Source organism: Leuciscus leuciscus (genome assembly GCF_965113295.1).
Source record: "Leuciscus leuciscus genome assembly, chromosome: 16".
Lineage (NCBI taxonomy): Eukaryota > Metazoa > Chordata > Actinopteri > Cypriniformes > Leuciscidae > Leuciscus > Leuciscus leuciscus.
In genome coordinates this window covers 956,628-983,284 of record NC_138740.1, presented here as the reverse complement: position 1 = coordinate 983,284, position 26,657 = coordinate 956,628, and the positions used below count along the sequence as shown (strand labels likewise).

The 26,657-nt window shown below is 40.2% G+C and overlaps 1 protein-coding gene across 1 annotated transcript in view; it reads left to right on the top strand.

Moving 5' to 3' along the window:
- Positions 1-24,998: 24,998 nt before the first annotated feature.
- Positions 24,999-26,657, top strand: part of larp1 (La ribonucleoprotein 1, translational regulator) — a 46,739-nt gene continuing 45,080 nt past the window's right edge. Inside the window, exon 1 of the mRNA XM_082141236.1 lies at positions 24,999-25,499. Coding sequence (XP_081997362.1) covers positions 25,232-25,499 — 268 coding nt within the window. The 5' untranslated portion in view covers positions 24,999-25,231. The remainder of the gene's footprint in view (positions 25,500-26,657) is intronic.

Genomic DNA, 26,657 nt, shown 5'->3' with positions numbered 1-26,657 from the left:
GGTATGAATTCTCTCATGTGACTTCAGGTTTCCTGATGTAGTGAAGGTCTTCCCACAGAGTGAGCACTTGAACGGCTTCTCTCCGGTATGAACTCTCTTATGTGTTTTTAAGCCACCGGATTTAGTGAAGGTCTTCTCACAGAGTGAGCACTTGAACGGTTTCTCTCAGGTATGAACTCTCTTATGTGTTTTTAAGCCACCGGATTTAGTGAAGGTCTTCTCACAGAGTGAGCACTTGAACGGTTTCTCTCCGGTATGAACTCTCTCATGTGACTTCAGGTTTCCTGATGTAGTGAAGGTCTTCCCACAGAGTGAGCACTTGAACGGTTTCTCTCCGGTATGAATTCTCTCATGCGACTTCAGGTTTCCTGATCTAGTTAAGGTCTTCCCACAGAGAGAGCACTTGAACGGTTTCTCTCCGGTATGAATTCTCTCATGCGACTTCAGGTTTCCTGATCTAGTGAAGGTCTTCCCACAGAGAGAGCACTTGAACGGTTTCTCTCCGGTATGAATTCTCTCATGCGACTTCAGGTTTCCTGATGTAGTGAAGGTCTTCCCACAGAGAGAGCACTTGAACGGTTTCTCTCCGGTATGAACTCTCTGGTGTGTTTTTATGCTATCGTATGTAGCGAAGGTCTTCCCACAGTCAAAGCACATATATGGTTTAACTCCAGTATGGGTACGCTCATGACGTTCTAACATCTGCAGATATATAAAACTCTTTCCACACAAAAAACAAAAGTAAGGCTTCACACCAGTATGAACTTTAAGGTGTTTTCTTAAGTTTGATGCCACGATGAAGTTTTTATCACACTGATCACAGCTGAACGATCTCACTCCAGAGTGAAAGCGCAGATGATCTTCGAGAAACCTTTTGGTTGTGAAACTCTTGCCACACTGAGTGCATGTGAACGGTTTTTCTCCAGTGTGAATTCTCATGTGTCTCTTAAGTTTTTCTTTCTGAGCAAAACTATTTCCACACTGAGTGCATGAGAACGGTTTTTCTCCAGTGTGAATTCTCATGTGTCTCTTAAGTTTTTCTTTCTGAGCAAAACTATTTCCACACTGAGTGCATGTGAACGGTTTTTCTCCAGTGTGAATTCTCATGTGTTGTTTTAGGCCATATTTCCGAGCAAAACTCTTGCCACACTGAGTGCATGAGAGCAGTTTTTCTCCAGTGTGAATTCTCATGTGTCTCTTAAGTTCTTCTTTCTGAGCAAAACTATTTCCACACTGAGTGCATGAGAACGGTTTTTCTCCAGTGTGAATAATCATGTGTGTTTTTAGGCCATCTTTCCGAATGAAACTCATTCCACACTGAGAGCAGGTGAAAGATCCTTTTGACTCCAGTTTTTCCAGCTTGTTTCGGTGTTAAACTCCTTTCAGTCTGTGAAACGACAGTGTTTCCATCTTCAGGTTTTTGAAACTGATGGTGTTTGTCTTCATTCACTTCTATTGAGTCTAAAATATTAACAAAAACCATTAAATTCTCAAAATTCAAATAAAGGAGGACAAATGTGAAAAATATATATAGAGGAAGTTGTAAATGTATTTTTATTGAAACATGTTCTTTAAAAATGAAAACATTGAGTTAACCCAAAAAGTACCGGTTTTAAAAAGGAATGGTTCAGAATAAAATCAACCTAGGGTCCTTTGCACCCTTGCGAAGGTGTTTGGCTCGAGATCATGGTGCAAAGGACCTTAGGTTGATTTTACTCCGAACCATCCCTTTAAGTCAATTTAACACGATGCACATATCTTCACAGACATACTATACCATACCATCTAGATAGCATATGCTATATATGCTATGTAGCCTAACAGATATGGTATATCTGGAATAAACAAATCTTATTTGTTATATGTTGTGTTTACCAGCTTTCATTTATTCATTATGCCTACATAAAATGTTGCTCAACACATCTCATAATTGTACAAATTGTCATGTAAACCATCAGCCAGTAACGAAAATAATGTACAACATTGGTTAATTTCAAGTCGGATATGACGAAACAATATTCGATAACGTCTCAGTTTACTGTTTTAACCTTGGTTCCCTGAGAGACGGGAACAAGACATACAGTGGGGAGATCAAGTATTTGATACACTGCCGATTTTGCAGGTTTTCCGACTTACAAAGCATGTAGAGGTCTGTCATTTTTATCATAGGTACACTTCAACTGTGAGTGACGGAATCTAAAACAAAAATCCAGAAAATCACATTGTATGATTTTTAAATAATTCAAATGCATTTTATTGCATGACATAAGTATTTGATCACCTACCAACCAGTAAGAATTCCGGCTCTCACAGACCTGTTAGTTTTTCTTTAAGAAGCCCTCCTGTTCTCCACTCATTACCTGTATTAACTACACCTGTTTTAACTCGTTACCTGTATAAAAGACACCTGTCCACACACTCAATCAAACAGACTCCAACCTCTCCACAATGGCCAAGACCAGAGAGCTGTGTAAGGACATCAGGGATACAATTGTAGATCTACACAAGGCTGGGATGGGCTACAGGACAATACGCAAGCAGCTCGGTGAGAAGGCAACAACTGTTGGCGCAATTATTAGAAAATGGAAAAAGTTCAAGATGACGGTCAATTTCCCTCGGTCTGGGGCACCATGCAAGATCTCACCTCGTGGGGCATCAATGATCATGAGGAAGGTGAGGGATCAGCCCAGAACTACACGGCAGGACCTGGTCACTGACCTGAAGAGAGCTGGGACCACAGTCTCAAAGAAAACCATTAGTAAACACTAAGCCATCATGGATTAAAATCCAATGTTTGCCAATGACCATCTGGATGATCCAGAGGAGGAATGGGAGAAGGTCATGTGGTCTGATGAGACAAAAATAGAGCTTTTTGGTCTAAACTCCACTCGCCGTGTTTGGAGGAAGAAGGATGAGTACAACCCCAAGAACACCATCCCAACCGTGAAGCATGGAGGTGGAAACATCCTTCTTTGGGGATGCTTTTCTTCAAAGGGGACAGGACGACTGCACTGTATTGAGGAGAGGATGGATGGGGCCATGTATCGCGAGATCTTGGCCAACAACCTCCTTCCCTCAGTAAGAGCATTGAAGATGGGTCGTGGCTGGGTCTTCCAGCATGACAACGACCCAAAACACACAGCCAGGGCAACTAAGGAGGGGCTCCTTAAGAAGCATCTCAAGGTCCTGGAGTGGCCTAGCCAGTCTCCAGACCTGAACCCAATAGAAAATCTTTGGAGGGAGCTGAAAGTCCCGAAACCTGAAGGATCTGGAGAAGGTCTTTATGGAGGAGTGGGCCAGAATCCCTGCTGCAGTGTGTGCAAACCTGGTCAAGAACTACAGGAAACGTATGATCTCTGTAATTGCAAACAAAGGTTTCTGTACCAAATATTAAGTTCTGCTTTTCTGATGTATCAAATACTTATGTCATGCAATAAAATGCAAATTAATTACTTAAAAATCATACAATGTGATTTTCTGGATTTTTGTTTTAGATTCCGTCACTCACAGTTGAAGAGTACCTATGATAAAAATTACTAGGGGTGTCCCCGACTGGATTTTCATAGTCGAATCAGAATCGTCAAGTCTTGCCTATAGTCTACTAATAGTCGAATCATGTGTATGGGGGCGGGGCTTTAACATTTCAAAGCCGTGATGTAATTAAATCACACAAAGATATAGAAGAAAATGTATAAAAACATTTTGGATGAATAAAACTAAGAAATAACATATATAACTCCAGAAAGGCCACACTGCAGACAGGATTTACATTTCACATGCAAATCAAATTAAATCGGCTAAATTACTGGCTGTGCGAGCAGGCTCTAAGTACAGCACAACATCGATGCACCGAAAAAATAAACAATTAATTTTACTAAACTAAATTATAACAGAATATACCTTTCTAATAAATAAAAATACAAAACGAAATAAATCAGAATCAAGTCACAAGATGAGGAGCAAATGTGTGCAAAATGCCAAAAGTGCAGGGGAACATAAACACAAGCCACAAATAGTTATATTAGATAACCCTGACAGACCAATAAATACAATTAAAATAAAGAAATTATTAAAATAACGATAGTAGCCAGAATTTTCAACTTTGTCTTTTTAAATGCAGAAACAACAATAAATGCTAAACTGGAGTGGCAGTCTTTTTAGCTAAAAATGTTCACAGCATCCAAAAATCAAATTAGAACCGGCTGAAAAGTTTTGAAATCACTTGTACCCTATACCTGATCGAGAGAACAAATCCAGTCTTTCACTCTGTGTCTGTTGGAGTCTTTTCAAATTGTGCGCGCGGATAAAATACATTCTAAAACACTTAACGTGAAAAACGTTTAACGACTTAATCTCCTAAAATAGTTCAATTAAAATATGAAAACGCTTTACTAGGAGGAACGCATTGCGTTCATATTCTGGGTTCATCTGCTTATCTGCACATATGGTTTCTTAATAAAGTGTGTAGCCTACTGTGTACATGCATTAAGCCACGTTAAAGTGTGCCGTGGAAAACCAACTTGTTAACGTTGGCCGGCAGAAGTGCGATCAATGGTTTTCCTGATGCTAAATCCAGCCTTGGAGAATATCCTTTCTGATGGTGTACATCCACACTTTAGATTTTCTTAACCCAGACCTTGTTAAAGATTTAAATCCTTGCCGCCAAGACGCTCCTCTGTCAGTCACGGATTGAAAGTGAAACTTAAATCTGTCACGGGGTGTTTGGATTTATTCACGCACGTTAAAAAATATTTATTAAAAATGTATTAATCGGCAGTGAATCAAATAATTGTTCTCCCCACTGTAGCACAACTCTGTTATGGGAACTCTTCCCCTTCATAGAAATCCTGAAACCTTATAGGATAACGCCAATGAATTAACTGGCCAATTGGCGCGATTATGCAAATACTGACGAGCCTTCGGACAGTATAAAATGCAGAGGAGCAACAATGACGTCAGAATCTAAGACTGAACGCTTGCACAGCTGGTCTAGCGGCAAACACTTCAAATTAGTTTCGTTCCGCTTATAGCGCATAAACATTATCGAAGATTTATCGGACTCTTGATATCGTTTTATCGAGAACAAATTATATTGCGATAATTATTGTTATTGTTTTATCGCCCAGCCCTACATGAAAATGATCCGAACTTCCCACTATTAGTAGCAAAGTGTCATTTCTTCAGTGTTGTCCCGTGAAAAGATATAATAAAATATTGACAAAAATGTGAGGGGTGTACTCATTTTTCTGAGATACAGTATATATATATATCGTATCGAATCGTGATGAACTGTCCGATTTACACCCCTAACTAATACTAATAAATAAACAGTAGGCCTATAAGGTTAAGCTGTTAAAAGCGCTCCCAAACTAGTTTTGTTAATACAATGTTGGTAAGTCATTTAAAAATATACAAAATAACACTAAGTAAAAATAAAGTGGCATTTTGAGGTTATGGAAACAACAGTTACCATGGTGATACACAATACTAACAAGAACTGTTAATGAAACATGGAAACTGCTCCTGCTGAACAGAATGAACATCATACCTGCATGCTAATCCTTCTCAGCTAACACACGACATAGGCTACCAGTAACGAGATGTATTGGTATTTTACTTTGATTTCATGACAGACTGTGCCCAAAACAGTTATTTCAGCAATAACCCAGAAATAAGTGAGTTATTCAGTGACCAAAAGCACCCGAGATGCCAAAGACAGCATGTCCAACTTGTAAAACCTGGTGAAAGTGTTCTGTGAAGACCACTTTGCAGCGAAACATAAGTCCCGAATAGACATACCTCTAGACCAGGCCAATGATGAGGCTATAGCCCTCGTCGAGTGAGCCCTGATGTTGAGGGGGCATTCCTGTCCCTGGTTCTCATAAGCCAAAGCGATGGCGTCCACTATACAGTGAGAAAGCCTCTGCTTAGAGACTGCCCGTCCCTTAGCACAGCCACCGTAGCACACAAAGAGCTGGCCCGACTGTCAAAAGGTGGCTTGAGCGGTCTATATAACCCCGTAAAGCCCTGACAGGGCAAACAGCGCTCTGAGCATCAGCATCATGCGAAAGTTGACGACTCGGAAGACAAAGCGGGTTGAAAAATGACCTGCACTTTAAAGGGAGTAGAAAGAGACTTAAGCACGTAACCCGGTCTTGGCCAGAGAGTGACACTACAGTCATCATGTCCAAAACGAATACAATCGCCGTTCCCCGAGAACGCCTGCAGATCTCCAATGTGCTTAGCTGAAGTAAGGGCAAGAAGCAAAGCAGTTTTGAGAGAGAGCTCCCTCACAGTAATGACACCAAGGGCGGAAACAGGGGAAGAGAGCCTTCAGAACAAGATCCCACGGTGGTACTGAAGATGAGCGAGAGGGATGTAGTTTCCTCGCCCCCCCCCTGAGAAATCTGACCACAAGCGCATGCCGCCCAATCGATTGCCCGTTAATGGGGAACAAAACAAGGCGATAGCGGCCACATAAACTTTTAGCATAGACGGGAGGCTCCCATTATCCAACTTCTGCTGCAGGAAACGTAAAACTTCCGACACGGAACAGCTCGCCGGGTCGATGACGTTATCACGGCACCATTTCACCAACACTACCCATTACAGTGCATAATGGCACCTCATGGAAGGTGCACAAGACCTCTGAGACCCCTGAAGCAGCCACGCATGCAGGGTGCCATATCGTGCCGTTCGCATATCCGCCAGCATCTCTCTCAGGTCGGGGAACCAAGGCTGATTCGGCCAGTTCGGGACAACGAGGATCATCCTCCCTGATTCTGCATAACACCAGAGGCAAAATCGTCACCGGAGTAAAGTGCCACGCAACACGATGTCTGAGCATCTCCCGACAGCGGGACGTGAGACAGCAAAAAGAACAGTGGGCAGATTGTGTTCTCGCAACTGGGGGTGCGGGAAAAGGACCGAACCTGGCTGCCGGCTGACGATACAAGAGGGGGCTGAGGGTGGCAAGGCTTTACAGCGTCACACACCGCCAGTCTGGCCCTCTTGGGACCCAGGAAGAGAGGAATTTGCTATTTTTTTTTTAATGTGGGACTCCAGGGAGCCAGCGACGGAATACAAACAGAATCGAAACAAAGGTTCTCCAACCGGCCCTCTTCCGGGGGAGGGAGTGGTGCGGTCACCATCTCCCGAAGAGCTCGTTCTTCCATCCCTGGGTGGCCCGTGTCAGGGCCGCTTGTGCTTGCGCTTGCCACCTGGCCTGGCAACGGACTGGGCGGCCTGCCTACGGCCGTCTCCACACTGAGGTCTGGATGCAGGCTGCTGCTGTGGCCTAGCGGGAGCAGAGGCGGCAGCAGGGGGACGCCCTCGATGATGAGCAGGCGGAGGATCTGCAACCGGCGGACAGGTGGAGGCAGCAGCGGGCCGCCGGGGCAGGATATGCTGGATCGCCTCTATTTGCTTCTGGGTGGCAGAGAACTGTTGGGCGAAGTTCTCCACCGTGTTGCCGAAGAGCCCAACCTGGGAAATGGGAGAGTCCAGGAACCGAGACTTGTTGGTCTCCCTCATATCGGCCAGGTTGAGCAAGAGATGGCGCTCCTGGTCCCCTAATGTGGAATTCGCTAGAACGACTCCACAAGCCACAACATTTATGCCCTGGAGGGTGAGGTCGGTTGTGTTGCAAAGCTCACCCATGAGCTCTTGGTCTGGACTACACTCGTGCATGTCCATGAGTGCTTTGGCCAGGTGGACCTGCAGCAACGCCATGACATGCAGGGAGGAAGCGGCTTGCCAACAGGCTCTGTAAGCCTTGCCCGTGAGAACGGATGAGAACTTACAGGCCTTTGAGGGGAGACGCGAATCAAGAGGTAGAGGTAGCCGGCCAACAGCATCGTGACAGACCTTTCCACTGGAGGGATAACCATGTACCCCTTAGCCAATCCTCCATCAAGGGTAGTGAGGGGGGAGGAGGTACTCAGCTGGTTTCAGGCAGAAAAAGGTGCCACCCACGACCTCGTAACCTCCAAATGCACTTCAGGAAAGAATGGCACTGAGGACCAGCACATCCCACCCCAAGAAACCAATCATCCAATCGAGATGGTTCGGGACATGGTGGAGGTTTCCACAGGAACCTGACCATCTCGGTGGCCCGTTTCAGCATAGTTGACATTTCTGGATCTGGCTCGGGCAACGCTACTCTCCCAGGAGGCAGCCCAGCCGAGTTGTCCAGAGGCCAGCTCCCCATCCGTTGCAGTGATCGACATCCTGTCCTCAGGAGGAGCCCTGAACCAAACAACTGGTCGGTCTACTACAGAGGGACCAGCACATTCAATTGGAAGCTCCACCGGCTGAGGCATGACAGAGTAAAGGGAACTGAAAGGGAACACCAGTTCCTCACCAAATGAATGAGAAGAGTTTTAATCTAAATAAATGGCTAGTAGGATTGTAAAATGCAGTGTTTCCCCTACCATTGTTTTGAGGGGGCGGCCCGCCCCCGGCCCGCAATGACAAAAATATATTCCCAAAAAATTAAAACAGACGTGCAATCTCCATGTAGTAACTTTAGCGGTAAAAATGTCGAAAGGTAGAAATGTGTTTTATTTCTTAAGGCAAGACACTACAGATGAATAGGGTACATTTTTTAACTAGCAGATATCACCATGAAACTTTCCCAGTTGATTACCTACATTAAGATGAAAAAAAAAAAATTATTACAAGTTTTCTGTAATTTAATGTTTAAATATGCAAATTAGATGGGAAAAAATTACAGAGGGATTTATGGATATCTACTTTTGTTATCCTGTAAATCAGAATATACTGTCAATAGCCTTAAAAAAATGAATTTCGCCATGTATTTTGGAATAAAATGTTATATAAATCAGGCTAGGAATAATATATTTACAAATCCCTCTGTAAATGTCTTCATAATATAACTAGGTACAAGACTGGAAAGTTTGGTGTATATCGGTGCTACTGAAGTGGAGATTTCAGACTTGGAGAATGAGAGAAAAGTCTTTTTGAGAAAACGGGCTTTTGAGAAAATCATCAGCCAATGAGATTGCGCATTCAGCCCTTTTACTTTCACGATTGGTTGCTGATAAAAAGGAAATTACCATATTTGGATCCGACAGCATTGTACAGGAGAGAGAGAACTTTCCAGCGGTGCATGTGATGACAGGGAGCAGACAGAAATCGCGGAGCAGCATGTTAATTAAAGCTGCAGTCCGCAGTTTTTCCTCTTTGTCGCCATCTCTGTTCGAAATCTGCAAATGCAATTATTCGCGGAATTATCATCTTTACGTTGGTTGTGCGTACTTCTTTACTTTTGCGTTTTACAACGGGTGAATCTCCAGTTGTCATTGGTGATTGTCGTTTGAACCTTTCTGGATCCGCCATCAAACTGAAGTTTAATTATATCAAGTGCTGTGAGAAAAAGCTATAAATCTCCACCTCCAATATCCTCACACTCATAGCCTACTAGCCGAGACTCTTCTTCATGCGTACAGATGTGACTTTATGTGGACAGATGTGACGTAATGACGCAAAGACATGCTCGAATTTCCCGCGGATATCCACCAGTACCACTGGAATTAAAAACATTATTACAAGCTTACCATTTTTAATCGAGCTAAGGAAAGCAGATAGTGTTGAACACTAGCTGGTTATGTACTTGCTCAAAAAATTATTTTGGATAATTTTTAACCCAAAAAAGCTACGGACTGCAGCTTTAAGAACGCCTACTTTTGTTGAATTTATGAGAAATCTACAGACGCAAACAGACAAAGTGTAGTAAAATAAAGACCTAAATATGTATTTCAGACTTTTTTTCACCACAAGTCTGAAAGAAGACATGTTATTGAAGACAAATATCCAAATATCTCAAAATTGACCAGTAAAAAAAAACGATGTTTTTGCCTGCCGTGTCTCACCTTAAAAGCAACAAAATCCAGAGAACAACTCAACCAAAGCCAGCCTCTGTGGAGATGGTGGATAACTGATGATAGCGGATTAAATACAAGCTCCTTGCAACTTTCTGAGGAGGGAGTGAGAACCGGTGCTATTAGCAAAAAGGAAGCACCGGACTTCTGCAAAAATACAGCAAGTTTCTTAAACTCTACTTCTAGAAAATGAAAAGCAAAGAATGTCCCTCTGATTTCCGCAATGCAAAAAAAAAAAAAAAGTGGACAGAATCACGGAATCCAGTCATAAAAATGAAATTTACTATAAAATGTATAATTTCACAGAATTTGTAAAGTTTTCGATGAATAAATAAAATACAGTCCAGTGCACTTGAAATCAAATCGCGATAGTGTGTGAATATTAAACCGCAAAAAGACTATTTAAACACGAATCCTGCATGTTCTGTGTGAATGAATGGTGCAGACGACGCGCAGTTTAATTTATCTCACACACACACACACACTGAAGCACGTGTGTTGCTCGCGCTGTTTTTTGCCTATATGAGGAAACAAATGCATACACTTCATCTATAGACTCTAGATCCGCTCTGAGAGTCACTTCGTGAGCATTTAACCGCTTCATTTGAGAAAAACTATCATCATGTCACAAACACACAGAAACTCAATGGTCTTCAAGGCAACCTGTCAAAATAAAAGTTAGGTTTTACTTGACAGAAATATATTACTGTTGCACAGTAGAATTTAGATCTGTCTCAATGTAATAATAATACTAACACTAACAAAAATTATCATCAAAACTTTAAGGATTAATCAAAAAATGTATTCCATGTTTCAATTTTAACAGTAAAGCTCATTGTGCAGCACGTTGTTTGACAAAAAGTTTGTTTCATTTCATATGATTAAAAGAAATTAAATTAATGTTTTATGTCTTCATTTGATTACCAGAAAAAGCAACATTCAATTTGATTCAATTTGTGTGAAAAAGGCCCATTTCATTTCGTTGTGTGATGAGTAAATAAATGTTGTTTATATTTATTTACCAATTTATGTGCACTCTTGCCATTTCAGCTTACTCTAGAAATGCACCGATACAAACAACTGTCTACTGCGCACCGCATCTATGACAACACCACAAATCTGTAACACGCCTGCTCCACGACACTAGTAGTTTCGGGGGGTCTACCCCCCTCAGTCTCAGCATGTGGTTTCCAATAACGTGCATTTGGGAACGCAAAACGTCGGACACTGTTTGTGTTATCATTTATATGTGTGGAGCAGGTTTAAATAATTCAAGCGTTGTGCTTCTCTGTGGGAAAAAACAGAGCATTAATTTATTTAATTGAATCGCAGTCTTTGTGATTAATAATAATTAATATGATGAAAAATAATCTGTTATTTAAACTGTGATTAAATTATATATAGAAAGCGATCAAAGAACGCTCCCTTTACAATCGCTGGAGCTGTCAATCAAACAGCGTGTTCTGGACTCGCGCCGAAACTCCCGTTATAATCAACAAATCTCTTATTTATTGTCTGTCATCGGCTACAATGCTCACCACTGCACCCTTTCATGCCACGATATAAATATAATGCTATAATCAACACTTTTCACGATTAGTTAACCTTGATAGCTGTAACAGTAAAAACATGCTAAAAGTTTTCGAGAGAATTCCACATTTAATACTAGCTAGTTCATATCCAAAGCTAAAATCAGGGTCGGAAAAATGCATTTATTTTTAAATTATGACCATTTTTCATAAGTCATAAGTGCACCCCAGGAAACATTATAAAATAATAAAATAATGCAGTTCATGACCCCTTTAAAATACACAACAAGGAATTTTTATAAAGACAATTAATTAGACATGATTTGATTATTAATATTTAATTAAACCATTAAAATAGAAATCTAGAAAACTTAAAACGGAAAACACAGAATTTGGTAAAAAAATCAAACGGAATTTGAGGAAAAAAATAAACGCATTTTATAGGGCCCAAAATATGTCATTTTTGTTAAACATTTAATCAATTGTTAAATTAATTAGATGTGCTTTTTGATTACTACAATTTTATTTAACCATTAAAATGGAATCCAGAAAAAAACGGAATCCAGAAAAATTCAAACGGAAAAAAACTGAATTTAAGAAAAAAAGAAAGAAAGAAATTTTGGGAAAAAGTAAAACGTATTTCATAGGGCCATAAATGAGTTGATGTGATTGATCATTAAATTAAATTACTTATTTAATAATCAAATATAATGACTGGTACAAAGCATCACCTATGCCGCCTCAGATGCGTGCTAGTCAGAATGTGTAGCTTCTGTTGTAGATTCGCTCTACCTGGAACAACCCGCTGAAACACGGCAACTAAACCAAATGAATTCACAATGTTTTATTACAATATTGTTGTCTTTATAATGTTAGATGTCTTTATAATGTTATAACAGTCTCAATCATAGTTATTATTATTATAAACTATATACATATTATATACTATATTATTATATTAAGGCGAGACACGGCAGGCAAAAACATCTGGGTTTTTTTCACTGTTCAATTTTGAGATTTGGGGTTATTTGTCTTCAATAACATGTATTCTCTGAAACAAAGTCCAAAATACACATTTAGGTCTTTATTTTACTACACTGTTTGAGTGTGCAGATTTTGCCTAAATTCATCAAAAGTTGGCGTTCTAAATCATCCCGCTGCTCCGCGATCGCTCCCTGTACCCCTTCATCTCATATACCGTTGGGAAGCTCTCTCTCTTTCCTTTGCAATGCTGTCGGATCCAAATATGGTCATTTCCTGTCTATCAGCAACCAATCATTAAAGTAAAACAGATGATTTAACTCGAAATGCGCAATCTCATTGGCTGATGCCAATTTCTGACAACATGATTCGTTCAGAATCGTCACGTGACGCGCTCTGACATTTCCGCGGTAGTTCAAAATGTCGAAAGATATGCATGTAAAATTCTCTCAGAGAAGCCAAAAACAGTTGCTAGAAGACACAAGGGATTACCAACGAAGACAAAAGATGATGAAATGCCATCATAGTGCGTCGATGTGTTACGAACGAGCTGTAACATTTTGAACACATCTAAATGTAAGTCAAAAAGACATTACATTTCAAAGCACTTAAAACCCACGAGCCAAATCCTGAAAACAGTCCCCTCAGTCAGCTGATGGTGAAGCTAACCAACCAGGCTCCCTTCAGCACTGGTTCAAAACAACTCAACAGAACAAAACTAATTATGAATCATTCAAAATATCAATATTTAGAACATTGGAGAAAGCAAACAAAGTAGACTAAATTGTTATTTGACAGAGTATCTGCACACTGTCCGAATAGAAGAGACGGATCCTGACTAAATACAGGCTCAGTGACCACCAACTGGGTCAGACAGAGATGCACTTCCTCCTCCACTGGGAAAAAGTATCACTTAGATTTACACCTTGGACAAATAGGCAAAAGAATAAAACTTCCCAAAGTTAGCACCAGAAAAGAAGCTGGAAGTTCTCCTAGGAGAGGGTACAGCAGCTCCACTGAATCTGCCAGAGGGACTGTGATATTGAGTTTTCCCATTCCACCTGTGTGATGGACTGTTGATGTGTTGTTTTGGATGTTATGATCAGTGATGGATGAAGCAATAATGAGTTTTGGATGTTAAACGGTGTGATACATGGATTTTACTTGGACCTAAAGCATATTTTGTCTGTAATTCATGGCTTTCAATAGAAATTAGTGGAATTTTTCCATAAAAATCTTTAAAGGCCGTTTTCTCAAAATGAGTTTTTTCTCACACTCCTAGTGACGATTTTCCACTTCTGTAGCACCTACATACACCAAACTTTACAGTCGTATTCCTAACTATATTGTGAAGGTTTGTCCAGAGGGATTTGTTGATATATCATTCTTGGCCTGATTTATATAACATTTTATGCCTAAAAATAGGGCGAAAATAATTTTTTACGGCTATTGGCAGTATTTTCTGATTTACAGGGTAACAAAAGGGGATATTTTTACCTTAACTGAACAGCTTCGGAGTCATTGGAATGGTTATATTACTTATTTCGGGTTGAATGGTGGTCGTTTCGCACCCCCCTGGTGCCCGTGAGTGGAAAATACGCACTTGCAACTTTGAGCCGGCGGGCCGCCGGCCGCTGGGTCAGGAAGTCTCATGTGATATCAGGTCTCGCGATGTAAACAATTGCTTTACGGCCAAAAGAAATCTGCTAAAATGCTGTCATTATTGCGCTCCCTCACGCTGTCCGAACCCGAATGAAGAAGACGTTTTAAAGAATGTCCCATCTGCTTTGATGTCGTTGATCTATAGCCTCTGGTGTCTGAGAATCACCAACGAGTTTTTACAACAGTGTTGTCAAATATCTATTCCGAAGCTGTGGGGGGAGCTCTAGAGAGAAACCTGCGAGCAAAAAGCGAGAATACAGCGAAGAAGTCCCGAAGCTACTGAGTGCTGCTTTAAACGCCTCGGGTTCGTTTTTTTGGTTTGACGCGCCGCGTTAAAAACTGTCCGACCAATGAGATTGCCGCTTTTGCTCACGTGTCTGGAGCTTCTGAAGTTACAGTAAAACACAACTTGGGGGCGCTCAAACACAAAACGGTCTTGCCGAGCACTAGGGCTGTACTGTCCCAGTCGATTAGTCGATTAATTGGTCGATACGTTCTGGTTCGACCAAAATTCTGTTTGGTCGATTTTTTGCCGCGTTCATTTCATCAGTTTTGCTGCGTTTATTTCATCAGTTTTGCCGCGCTGAGGCGCGCTCATTTCATCAGGTGGAAAGCACTAACTGCTAATGGGGGTGTTTTCAGAGTACCCTTGTTTCACTTTAACAGTCTGTCTTCAGAACACCCCCCTTGTTTTCACCTTTTTTGGATTAGCCCAACCCAAGAGAGAGCGATAACTATAGAAGGTTTGATGCTGAATATTATTTATTTAATTGTGAGAGCGTTTAATAGTCAGTCCTCTTCTAACATGTCAACAACAAAGAAATCGACAGTGTGGCAGCATTTTGTTAAAATTGATAACAGGAAAAAGGTCGAATGCAAAGTTTGCAAGCAACAGTTTTCCACAGCTCGACGACAAACATGACATATCATCTAAAGTGGTAAGCTCACTTGTCTGCGTTAGCTTGCCCTGTCTGTTTTGAGTAGGCTATATAAACATATCAGAATTTGCATATTTCAATGTTTTAGTGTGATAACCTAACATTTTTTTTTTTTTTTTTTTTTGGAGCCTAATGCGCAATTGCGCTGTGCTGTTGGTTGTGTTAGTTTTGAGCCTAGGATGCTTTATTTTTCAGTTATGCACTTTATTTCGTTTCTGCTCTTGATCTGGTTTGTTTAATAAATATTCTTTTTTTATTAAAGTGGACGTGCCTTTTGTGTTTATTAAGAGTAAAAGCTTTAAGTTAATAGTCTATTCGTGTCTCAGCTGCGAAGCTGAGCTCATGTTCAGCCTCGCTCGGTGCGAGGACATGCACGGTGAAATGATAGTGTCTGACAGTTATAACTTATTATAACATATGACAAAAATCGTTGTCTAAATTATGTTGCATATTCCTCAACAGTTCTTGTGATGATATCACTAGTTGACAACATAGTAGGCTACTGTTTTCGGAAATCATAAGCTATGATATTGCGCAGGTGCACGTGATGCAACGCTGTCAGAGCCGACAGACTCGAGTGTCAGACTCATTTCAGTGCAAAATAATTAGGTCAAAAACGATTTAATATACTGCAAATAGCCTACTAGTTTTTTATGTTTATTTATAATTCATTTAGGCGGACAACAAGGCTACCAAGTACTGAGCACAGTGCGCATCTAATTAATTTAACTTTTTTTTTTCTACCGTCATTTTTAGTCGATTTTTAGTCGAAAATTTCAGGACTTCAGTCGACCAAGATTTTCTTTGGTTGAGTACAGCCCTACCGAGCACACATACGTAACAGCGAAGAAGATATACGCCAAGTAGCGTCTACACTGCCCATAGACAGACACTGCCGGGAAGAAATGACGAGGAAGATGCAAGGCAAGATGAATGTAGAGCTGCTGGTCTTGTTGGTGTCGGAATAAAGAACTATATGACAAACGCGACAGCGACTACAAAAATCTTGTTAAAAGAGAACTGTTATGGAGTGGTATTGCAGAGTATACTGTTATGGAGTGGTATTGTATTTCTGTTTTACATTAAGCGCCATCTAATGTCAGGGAATGAATTTGCATGTTCACTCGGCTCATCGTCAGCGAAAATCGCTTGGGTGTGAACACAAAAAACGCGTTGAAAAACGCTGGCGAATAATGCGCGCCGATATTCGTCCCGGTGTGTACGGGCCTTTAAAGGGATAGTTCACTTTGAAATAAAATTTTGGTATGTTTTAGCTTACCTCAAGGGCATCCAAGATGTAGGTGTCTTTGTTTCCGCAGTAGTTTCAATTTTTATATTTTTAGGTCAAACCGTTCTTGTCTGTCAGTCATATAATGCAGGTCTATGGTCACTGTCTCAAAGAGCATGCACAGAGTCCAAATTAAAACAATTCCCCATCGTAAGTACACACTAGATGGCCTAAGACACGAAACGAGCGGTTTGTGTGAGAAAACGAACAGTATTTATCTCGTTGTTACCTCTTGTACACAGCCACGTCCAAGTGATCTGATCTGACGTGTGCGCAGCAGACTGGTGCATAGATATACACTAGATGTCGCCTTGGCTAATGCAGTTCATTGGAACGAAACCGTAGCCAAGGCGACATCTAGTGTGTACTTACGATGGGGAATTGTTTAATTTGGACTCTGTACTTGCTCTTTGAGGTGGTGACCACAGACCTGCATTATATGACTGACAGACAAGAACGGTTTGACCTAAAAATATCAAAATTGAAACTACTGCGGAAAAAAAGACACCTACATCTTGGATGCCCTTGAGGTAAGCTAAAACATACCAAATTTTTATTTCAAAGTGAACTATCCCTTTAAGCATTTAAGCTGACCACTGGCGCATTTTACTACCGCATTAATTCTTAACCAAATGCATCCTATATGACATAAATCAGATAAATATTAGCCTACACAAAATAAACTTGCATTTGCACAAAACAAAAGGCTGCGAATGCACACGCAAACTTAATAGACATGAAGGTGTAAATGATCCCTAACATAATTCCGGCACACTCGCTTCATTTTTCCTCATGTCTGCTTCACGTGTTTCACGGTTGAGCATTAACCTGCTTAATCCACAATCGAGTTTTATCGATTTAATTATCATAGACAATTAATCGATCGTCGATTAATCGTTAGCATCCCTACTCTTGTCTTTGACCCATGTCACAGACAGTCAGAGATGTTCTTATTATGGGACTCTGAGAAGTTTGATGGACAAAATGGCAGATAACAACAAGGCTTAGCAGCGCAGCTAATACTTGACTAGGAGTGAATTTTATAGTTGTGTAGATTTGTTTTATTCTGTTGTGTTATTTGTTTTATGTATCTGTTTTACTTTTGTGCAGCACTTTGGTCGACTTACATGTGTTAAGAAACTTTGCTGCCGTACCATGAGTCCAGCAGGCGTAATGATATGACGCAGCGCCTGAAAATAGGTCGTCTAATAGGTTAGACAAACTTAGTCCCGGTCACGTTGGAAGTTACCGAGCTGGGGACTATTTTCAGGCGCTGCGTCATATCATTACGCCTGCTGGACTCATGGTACGGCAGCAAAGTTTCTTGATTATTACGCAGGAATGAGAGTATAGTTCCTAGCCATATCAGCCTAGAAAATCGCAACTTTTCATTTTCCGTCGGTCTTAGTACACGATGTAACTGGGTGAATGACGGATAAGGATTAAGATGTGAAAAAAAATAAAACTGCCAAAAAAATTCAAATTTTAGGACTTTCTATACTTATTAGAGTGTTGTGTATGTAATGCAATGACATGTACACATTTCAAGAATGTAATTAACCACTTTTTTGGTGAATCAGATCTTTTTCCCCATGAAAATGTCATTCCTGGGTAACGTAATGAATTTTTAAATTAATTACATTTCTACCATTGTTGGCATATACAAATGTACTGATATCCATAATTGGAGCTCAACAAACAACTAGTGCTCGTAAAACTACATTTTAATCACAATAAATATAATCAATTTGGGATTTCATATAGACATGGGCTCAGTTTTGGCTGCTGATAACTCAAAATTCAGAACCAAATTTTAAAAAAAGCTGGAAAATGTTTAAAAATGTTTTCCAATAAAGTAAATAAGACTTGTTTTATCATTAACTCAACAAAAAACAGAATTGTGTAATCTAACACACAAATATGGGTTAAATGAATTGCCTGTGTCATTGTTAGCCGGAATGACATACTGTTAGACGGAAGGACATTCTGCAATATTTTTCAGGATTACCATAAAAACCATCCTCAGTGTCATTTTTTCCTTTCCAACACTCAAACTTGAAACAAAGTAAGAGACACTGACAAGTTTTTAATGATTTAAAAAAGTTAAATTCATTGATAATGACCCATGTGACTCATTGAATCATATGAAATCAAGATGAATGACAGCTAAAATATGGCAAAAAACATACAATTATGTAAATAATGTTAATGTTAATAATATAACAATGATAACTTTGCCTAAAAGTTTACAAATGTTAATTAAAAACTAGATTGTTGTGCATATGTCATTCTGGATAACGGATGACATGTCCTGGCTAACAGGTTTTTTGTTATACAACAATGATATGTTGTTATCCAGGAATGACAAAAACCAATATTTTTTCTTTATAATCAGGCACTAACTTAACCACCTATGGAAAACTACAACTTAGCTATCATCGCTTAAGGTAACCTTTTAGATCAAATAGATCGTTTTTTAATATAAAATCATTATAAATGTTTTATTAGTGTTATCCAAAAGGACACATGATATTGCTACAAAGTGCACCAGTGACCGAAATATCAAAATATCGACATTTTAAGAGACGCTTCCTGACCTTTGCACATGTTCTAGTGCTCCTTCAGGGTCTTCTTTTTGATACAATATTATGTCACATGACATACCAAAATGCATTATGGTCCAAAATGGTCATTGATGTCTGTTATCTAGGACTGACATTAGAGAAATCACAATTTGGGGACAAAAGTCGTTCTGTCATAAAAATGTAAATAAGCTTAGTATTATCACTATATTTGTAGGAATCATTGAAAACATCAATACAATTATGCCCAAGTAGATTTTAAATACTTTTATTTATATTTTAAAAAATTTTGTTGTATTTTTGTATTCAGATTTTAAGCCGGGACAGTTACCCGGAATGACATTTTGAGACTTTTGAGCTCAATAGTTCCTTAAAGATTAATTATTTATAATGAATTCTCACATGAGTAATTAAAGAGGGGGAAGTTGAGTCACTTAATGAAGTGCATTTAAAAATGTATACATTTTTATATTATGAATATGCTTGGGACACCAGAATTGACACGCCACGTCATTGACCCAACTACAGAAGAGTCAAGTTTTAAATAGGAAAAATATCGTAACTCTTTGGTCATTTTTTTGAGAGAGATGCTAATGGTCTTGTCCGATTCAATGATCTATACTAAGCTATGCTAAAAGTAGTACCGCCAGACCCGGAGATCGGCTGAATGGATTGGAAAAAGGTCAAACTCAACTGTTTAACTCTGGGGGAGCTGTAAAATGAGCCTATTTCCAAAAAAAGTGGAGTATCCCTTTAACTAAACTATTTGATTGGCTATTTGGGATGACAGTGACTCTTTTTTACCTTTCATAAAGTCAATTCAGCTAAGACTAGCTAATCTGTAAACTCTTAATCCCAGACTAAAATGCCTGGTGAGAAGCAACTTGCACTGATGTATCTTAAAATATGTCAGTGCTATTGTTTTGTCTGAAGATTTTTTTTCGAAGGCACGTTTATAAAAGCTAACGTATGTACTAATTTAACTAAGGCTCACTCTTGGCTTAATCTAATCCCTGTCAGTGAAACCAGGGCACAAACACTTCATAATAATTACTTGTAATATATCCATTAAACTAAAGGTCGTTAGGCAATGTCACCAATAGCTATGTAGGATAGCTTGAGAAAACTACCATTATCTAAACTATTGTACATCACTGGATTGAGATTGTGTTTTACTATTACCTCAATCACATCCATACAAACAGAAAGCAATGAATAAACAATGTTTTATTTTAGTACATAATGATAATTATTTCATGAATTCACTTACCATTAGATTTTTTGAAGACTGTGGGGAAAATAACGGACGCGGTCTGTCGTCGAATGAGAAATGAGCGGGAAGAAGCTGCATTTGGACAGATAAGACCATACAATTAGATCATTTTACACCAATTAGGAAAACAACAATAAATAATAATTGATATTTTGTTTAGGTGATTTAAAATAGTTCTATGTATGCACAATTACCGTCGATTTCAGTCAGAATTTCAGTGAAAACGCAGCAATCCTGTCAGCAAACACCTCGCAAAAATCCTTTATTCATCAACAAGTTCGGATAACTCATCCTGTTATGTTATGATAATTAAAAATTGTTCAATTAGTGCAAACGTACCATTTTACTTCTTGTCAGGCTCTCGTAAAACTGGACATCACACGTCACGCTCGTCACCGCGGGAGGCGGGAGAAACTGAAGGAGGGGGAGGGGAAGAAAAGTGTCGATTCCTAAAAAGTCACTTCGTCGATTCAAAGGCTTTTATAATTGAGAATCTACTCCATCTATTGCAGTCACTGGAAGCCAAGGCATGTCGTTCCGTGCGTGACATGACTAATATTGGGAGAATTTCCTCGATTACTAAACTATTACCATAAGAACCATAACAGAGTTTGTTCAATTCTGTTCTCCAAGAAGATTCATTCACTGATTCATTCGGCGACTCTTTCTGTAGATTACAGCATTATTACACCAGTAGGTGCAACCAGTGAGTTTCTGAGTATTATGAGGGAATTCTTAGAATTAATTAAATTAATTAGTTCCAAACGCACATGGAACACATTCAGAATCATTTAAAATACATATTAGGACGGTAATAATTACTGAACTGATCAGTGTTACTTGTGTTTTTAAACAACAGGGAATATGTGAACACAGGGGGGCATTTAAAACACTAAATGAGATTACAAAGTGTATTCATTTTAAAATGCTTACATAAAATAGATACCCTTTTAACCTAGATACTAAAGATACCTTGACATTTCCTATCAATAGTGTAAATTATTCACAGCATTGATTATTATAATACACTTCACTTTTTTTCTTTAGAATCAATAAAATCATTATGGATTTACTCCAGTGTGAGGTCCCATGAGACTGATGATGCAGAATCCTTTTATAATATAAATAACCCTTTGGCGCTGCAAAGAATCTTTTGTACAATGAAAAGGTTTCATTGATGCTAAAGGTTCTTCATGGGATCATATAGCCACACAAAGAACCAGTTAAGAGCCTTTATTTTAAAGAGTGCAATATATCAATCTGAGGTAAAAACACAGGGTTGGTTTTCCTGGTCTGAGTTTGACTTGTAATGTCAGTCTCCGATTAGGGTTATTTTAAGGTTAATTGATCCACCAGGACGTCCTATTGTGGCTAAAAATATTCTCTTTAATCTCCCTTATACCAGTATGTTGATTTTTTAACTAAATCGTTTGTTCACTTGTACTATCTTCTATTAGAGATTCTACTGACTTCATCAATAACATTTCCATGTTACATGATTTACCTGAAACTTCTTTATTATTAACTTTGGATATGACGAGTCTATACTAACATCTCACATGATAAAGGGCTTAGGAATGTGTTTTTACCACAGTAACTGTAGCTCGATCCTGTTAGTAAAAGCCCACTGACCACATCACTTACCATATTTTTACCATAGTAACCATGGTTTTACTGTGGTGTTTGTAGTTAATGCACAGTAACACAACACTTACCATGGTTTTACCACAAATATGTTCAAAGAATGTTATATTGTGAGTAAAAATAAGGTTAAGTTTGTAACATTTAACATTATAATCACGACGAGAGAACTGGACATTTTCATGTTTTCTTTTTAGTCTTGTGGAACCCATACTAAACATAACCAATGTAAACGCTCTTAGATTCAGCAGGGGAAAATAATGTAGTTAAAACAAAAATGACAAAAGAATAATAAAAGACTTAAACAACTCAGGGACTCACAACTCATAACAGTCAGGGAACATTCATAAATAACTTAATGTGAATTTCAGCAAAAACATTCTTAGAACATATTTTTGTTACGGTTTGTTTTGTCAGAACTGGTAATGTTTGTGAGTTCCATGGACTTGAAGTGCCCTTGGTCTGAAATGCCCCAGAATGCACTGCTTATTGAGCAAATCCACGTTTTAAAGCTTTGGTCTGTGATTTGCTGACCAGCTGCTGAGTTGAGTTTTTATGCTGGGAGCCAGGGGCCGTTTCACCGCTGATTACACTACTAAAGAGGAACAATACGCTCACGTGTCACTAATGCCATGCGCTCAGAGAATGGGAGGTGAAGCACAGATGAGAAGCTGCTCTCGCTGTCATCAGAGTCTCATTAATAAGCCTGCTGTTTTCATGCTTGGCCAACGTTACATTTCATTTCGATCCATAATTCATTCTTAATAAAAGGTTCCAATATAAGCCCCAGACATTTTTTTTTTTACGATGGAGACTGTAAATCACAGAATATCATTTGCTAGATCACTTATATTTCTAATAGGCTGTATATTTTTACTTTTTGGATATATAATGATTTGTTATTTGCTGAATGTATGTTTTTAATAAAGTCTAGTGAGCGAGCGCACCTTTCATCAGTTTAGCTGGAAAAGGTCTTTGCATGACTGCGTTTCTAGTCTCATTCGCACAAATATATTCCTTAAAGGGGACCTAATATTCAAAATTCACTTTTAAATGGTGTTTGAACATAAATGTGTGTTGGCAGTGTGTGTACACAACCACCCTATGATGATCCATCCACTCTTCTTTTTTCAATCATCATTAATCATAAGCAGTGTCTCAGAACAAGCCGTTTGCAGATTGTAGCCTTTGTGGCCTTGCCCACAACTGCTGACGGACTCCACCCTATTAGCATAGGCCCCGCCCACAACTGTTGACAGACTTTACCCTATTAGCATAGGCCACACCCATAACTGTTGTCAGACTCCACCCTATTAGCATAGGCCCCGCCCACAACTGTTGACGGACTTCACCCTATTAGCATAGGCCACGCCCACAACTGTTGACAGACTTCACCCTATTAGCATAGGCCACACCCATAACTGTTGACAGACTTCACCCTATTAGCATAGGCCCCGCCCACAACTGTTGACAGACTTCACCCTATTAGCATAGGCCACGCCCACAACTGTTGACAGACTTCACCCTATTAGCATAGGCCACACCCATAACTGTTGTCAGACTCCACCCTATTAGCATAGGCCCCACCCATAACTGTTGTCAGACTCCACCCTATTAGCATAGGCCCCACCCATGATTGATGACAGACTCCTACCCCTATTAGCATAGGCCACGCCCACAACTGCTGACGGACTCCACCCTATTAGCACAGGCCCCACCCACGACTGCTGACGGACTCCACCCTGTTAGCACAGGCCCCACCCACGACTGCTGATGGACTCCACACCATTAGCATAGGCCCCACCCATAACTGTTGTCAGACTCCAACCTATTAGCATAGCCCCCACCCATGATTGATGACAGACTCCACCCTATTAGCATAGGCCACGCCCACAACTGCTGACGGACTCCACCCTGTTAGCACAGGCCACGCCCACAACTGCTGACGGTCCGCATGTTCATCTCCTCGCCAGAGCGTTCAAGAAATGTATTCTTATTAAAGCTACTAAAGTTATTCAGACAAGAGCAGTGAGTGATTTGATTCATATTAACAGCATATATAGCAGTAGGTTCTGTATATTACACTGCTGTCACTTTAATACACAGATCTAATACACACATGCAATTTCTTTCCCTGCTGTTTACATTCACAGACATAACCGACTGTGTTTATGTGAACATTGTGTGTTTTTGACATAACCTTGTGTGTATTTAACAGTTTAAGCTCAATAAGAAGTGGAAGACATTCAGCTTTCTGTGTGTGTGATTCGGGTGTGTGTGTGCGCTCAGAAAACCATATATCAGAAGTTCAGACTGATATGGCTTTAAAACGCATGCAGATAATACACTTTCATGATGAAGAACTGCAATGTCACATGAGCATTAAATTATAATCAAAACCAAACAGATGTTTTAGTTTTCGGCAGAGTATTCGAGGCACTAGTCTTTACTTCCCTAATGTGCCGTATATCCGAGTGAAACGCTTCTAGAACAAGAACAAGTGAGGGCGGGGCTTAATTTAGTCTGTGGGGAATTGATTGGATGGTTGTGGTTTGCTATTGGCTGATCTCATGTGAGTGACAGGTTGCCAGTCACATAAATACTATACACATATTGTGTATATAAAAGATTAGCATGTCTGAATTCACAATATAAAACAGTACTTTTCTTTTTACTATCCAATGAGAAGTTGTGAATGACAGTAAAGAGACACAACTGATGCAACATGGCAGATGTAGTACGTATGGATTATTCATACTACACATATTCATATAGAACATAAAAAAACGGTTAATATTGATTTAATGGGTACTTTAAGGTAAAAAAAAAATCGTAGTTATCATAATTAGGGGTAATATCAGTATTCTTTTTTTTTTACCTTAAGGAACGTGATTGCCAAGATGGATACACAGTCCCAAATAAAATGAACAATACACAAATACTTTCAGGTCAGGTCAGATAACTGTCGCCTTATATTGTAAAATGTTTTCTGAAAGAACAAAAAAAAAATTAAATACGAAAAGTAAGAGGAACGTGATATTTTTTCTTTGGAATATGACAAATAAATAAAAAGTCTCAAATTTCAATTTAATTGTACTGTGCATGAACAAGAGCCGTAGCGCTCATTTTATATGCAGGACAGTCACGTGGTGTCGCGGCCTAGCGTTGCCACGCCCCGCTACGCGTGCGTACGTGCGCGCTCACGTACAACGCGTGGTTCTTTCACATTGCCGTAAGTAGGGAAGGCTAGTCCGTCGTTTTAAAGGTTCCAGGGGTTCTTTTACATGTTTTAATTGAGATTCGCCACTCTGCGTCTTAGACTGAAGCCCGTTTGGTCTAGGGGTGGAGTGGAGAGTGCGAGAGGCTCCCGCTGGAAGCACACACATCGTTCGCTGATCATTGCGGTGGATTTGAGGGGTGTTTGTTAGAGGAGAAATGGCCACTGAGGTGGAGACTCTCCTGCCGAACAACTCGCTGCTCAAGCCGGAGGAGCTCGAGCACCAGGCCGGCGGAGACGGAGGGTTTGTGGGGAAGGAGCAGAGCCTGAAACGGGCGAAGGACGAGAGCAACAGCCAGGCGAAGGAGAACCTGGAGCAGGAGAGCGAGGACGACGCGTGTAAGACGGAGTTCACCGAGGCTCCGCCGCCCAAGGTGAACCCGTGGACGAAGAAGATGAGCGGCGTCAACGGACAAGCGCTGCACGGTCTGTACCAGTGTGTGTGTGTGTGTGTGTGTGTGTGGTTTAACACAACAAACCGTTGGCAACGAGCGAGTTCATCATCATGAGGCACATCTGTGAGGGAACATGTTGAAGAATAACGTCAACAGAACGTTCTGGGCTTTAATAACGCTCTCGAGACGTAAACCTCATGTGGCCGTTAAAAACGGTTCAGTTGGACTTTTATCTAACGGGTTTTTTTCTTCTTTTTTTAAATGTTGCAACTTGTTTCAGAACGTGAAAATCTAACATTCCCACAATGGAACGTTCCTTCAAAACATCCAGAAATAGCGTTTTCATGAGTTGATGGGAAGCTGGTTTTGTCCGCTGGGATGTCAGATGATGTTTATCGTGTTTCTCACACACATGACAGCAGATTGTAAGCACTAGTAGGCCTCGAATCTGCTCCAGGACCCGTATATTCAACTCGTACACGAGTGCATTGATATGATGCCAAATAAACCATATCTTTTTTATAATTATAGTCGCAGATGAGACGCAAAATGTCTTGTTGTTCTTCACCTTCATCGCTTTTCCGAACAAATGGCTATCGGGTTAGCATTAGCATTAGCGGCCTATGGGGCTCGAGCTGGTCTGACAGGCCGGCGCTGATGCCGCTTTGCTGTAACGTTACATCCGCTGCAAATAAAATCACGATTATTTATCGTTTTACGAGACGTTGTCAGACTAGATGAGATGCATTTGTTTACAGTGTGATATTGCAGTCGCTGATCGTGTGATGATCCGCTTTATGTGATGGCACGACACGTGTGAGATCCACGTGTTTGTCACGAACTCGCTCGGATTCGCGTAAACGCGTTTTTAAACGCATATCTGGTCAAATGCTGTTTTTATGAATGGCGCTCGTGACAGTTTGTCTCTCCCGTGGTGTTTAATGCACGTGCGTGCGCGAGTCCGGCTGTTAGCCGTTAGCCGTTAGCTACCGATCACTCCTCTTTTATTAATATTCATATGCTCGATTGACACAGGGATGGGATCGCAGGCATGGCATCGTCGCACTGCTGGTGTTCATCAGCAGAAATGATGTAATGAAGGGCTCGTGGAGATGCTATCAATCCCAGAGTTCCCCTGGATGAAGGCAACGTGGTGTGTGCCATGTGATCACGTGCGGATAGATGCGAG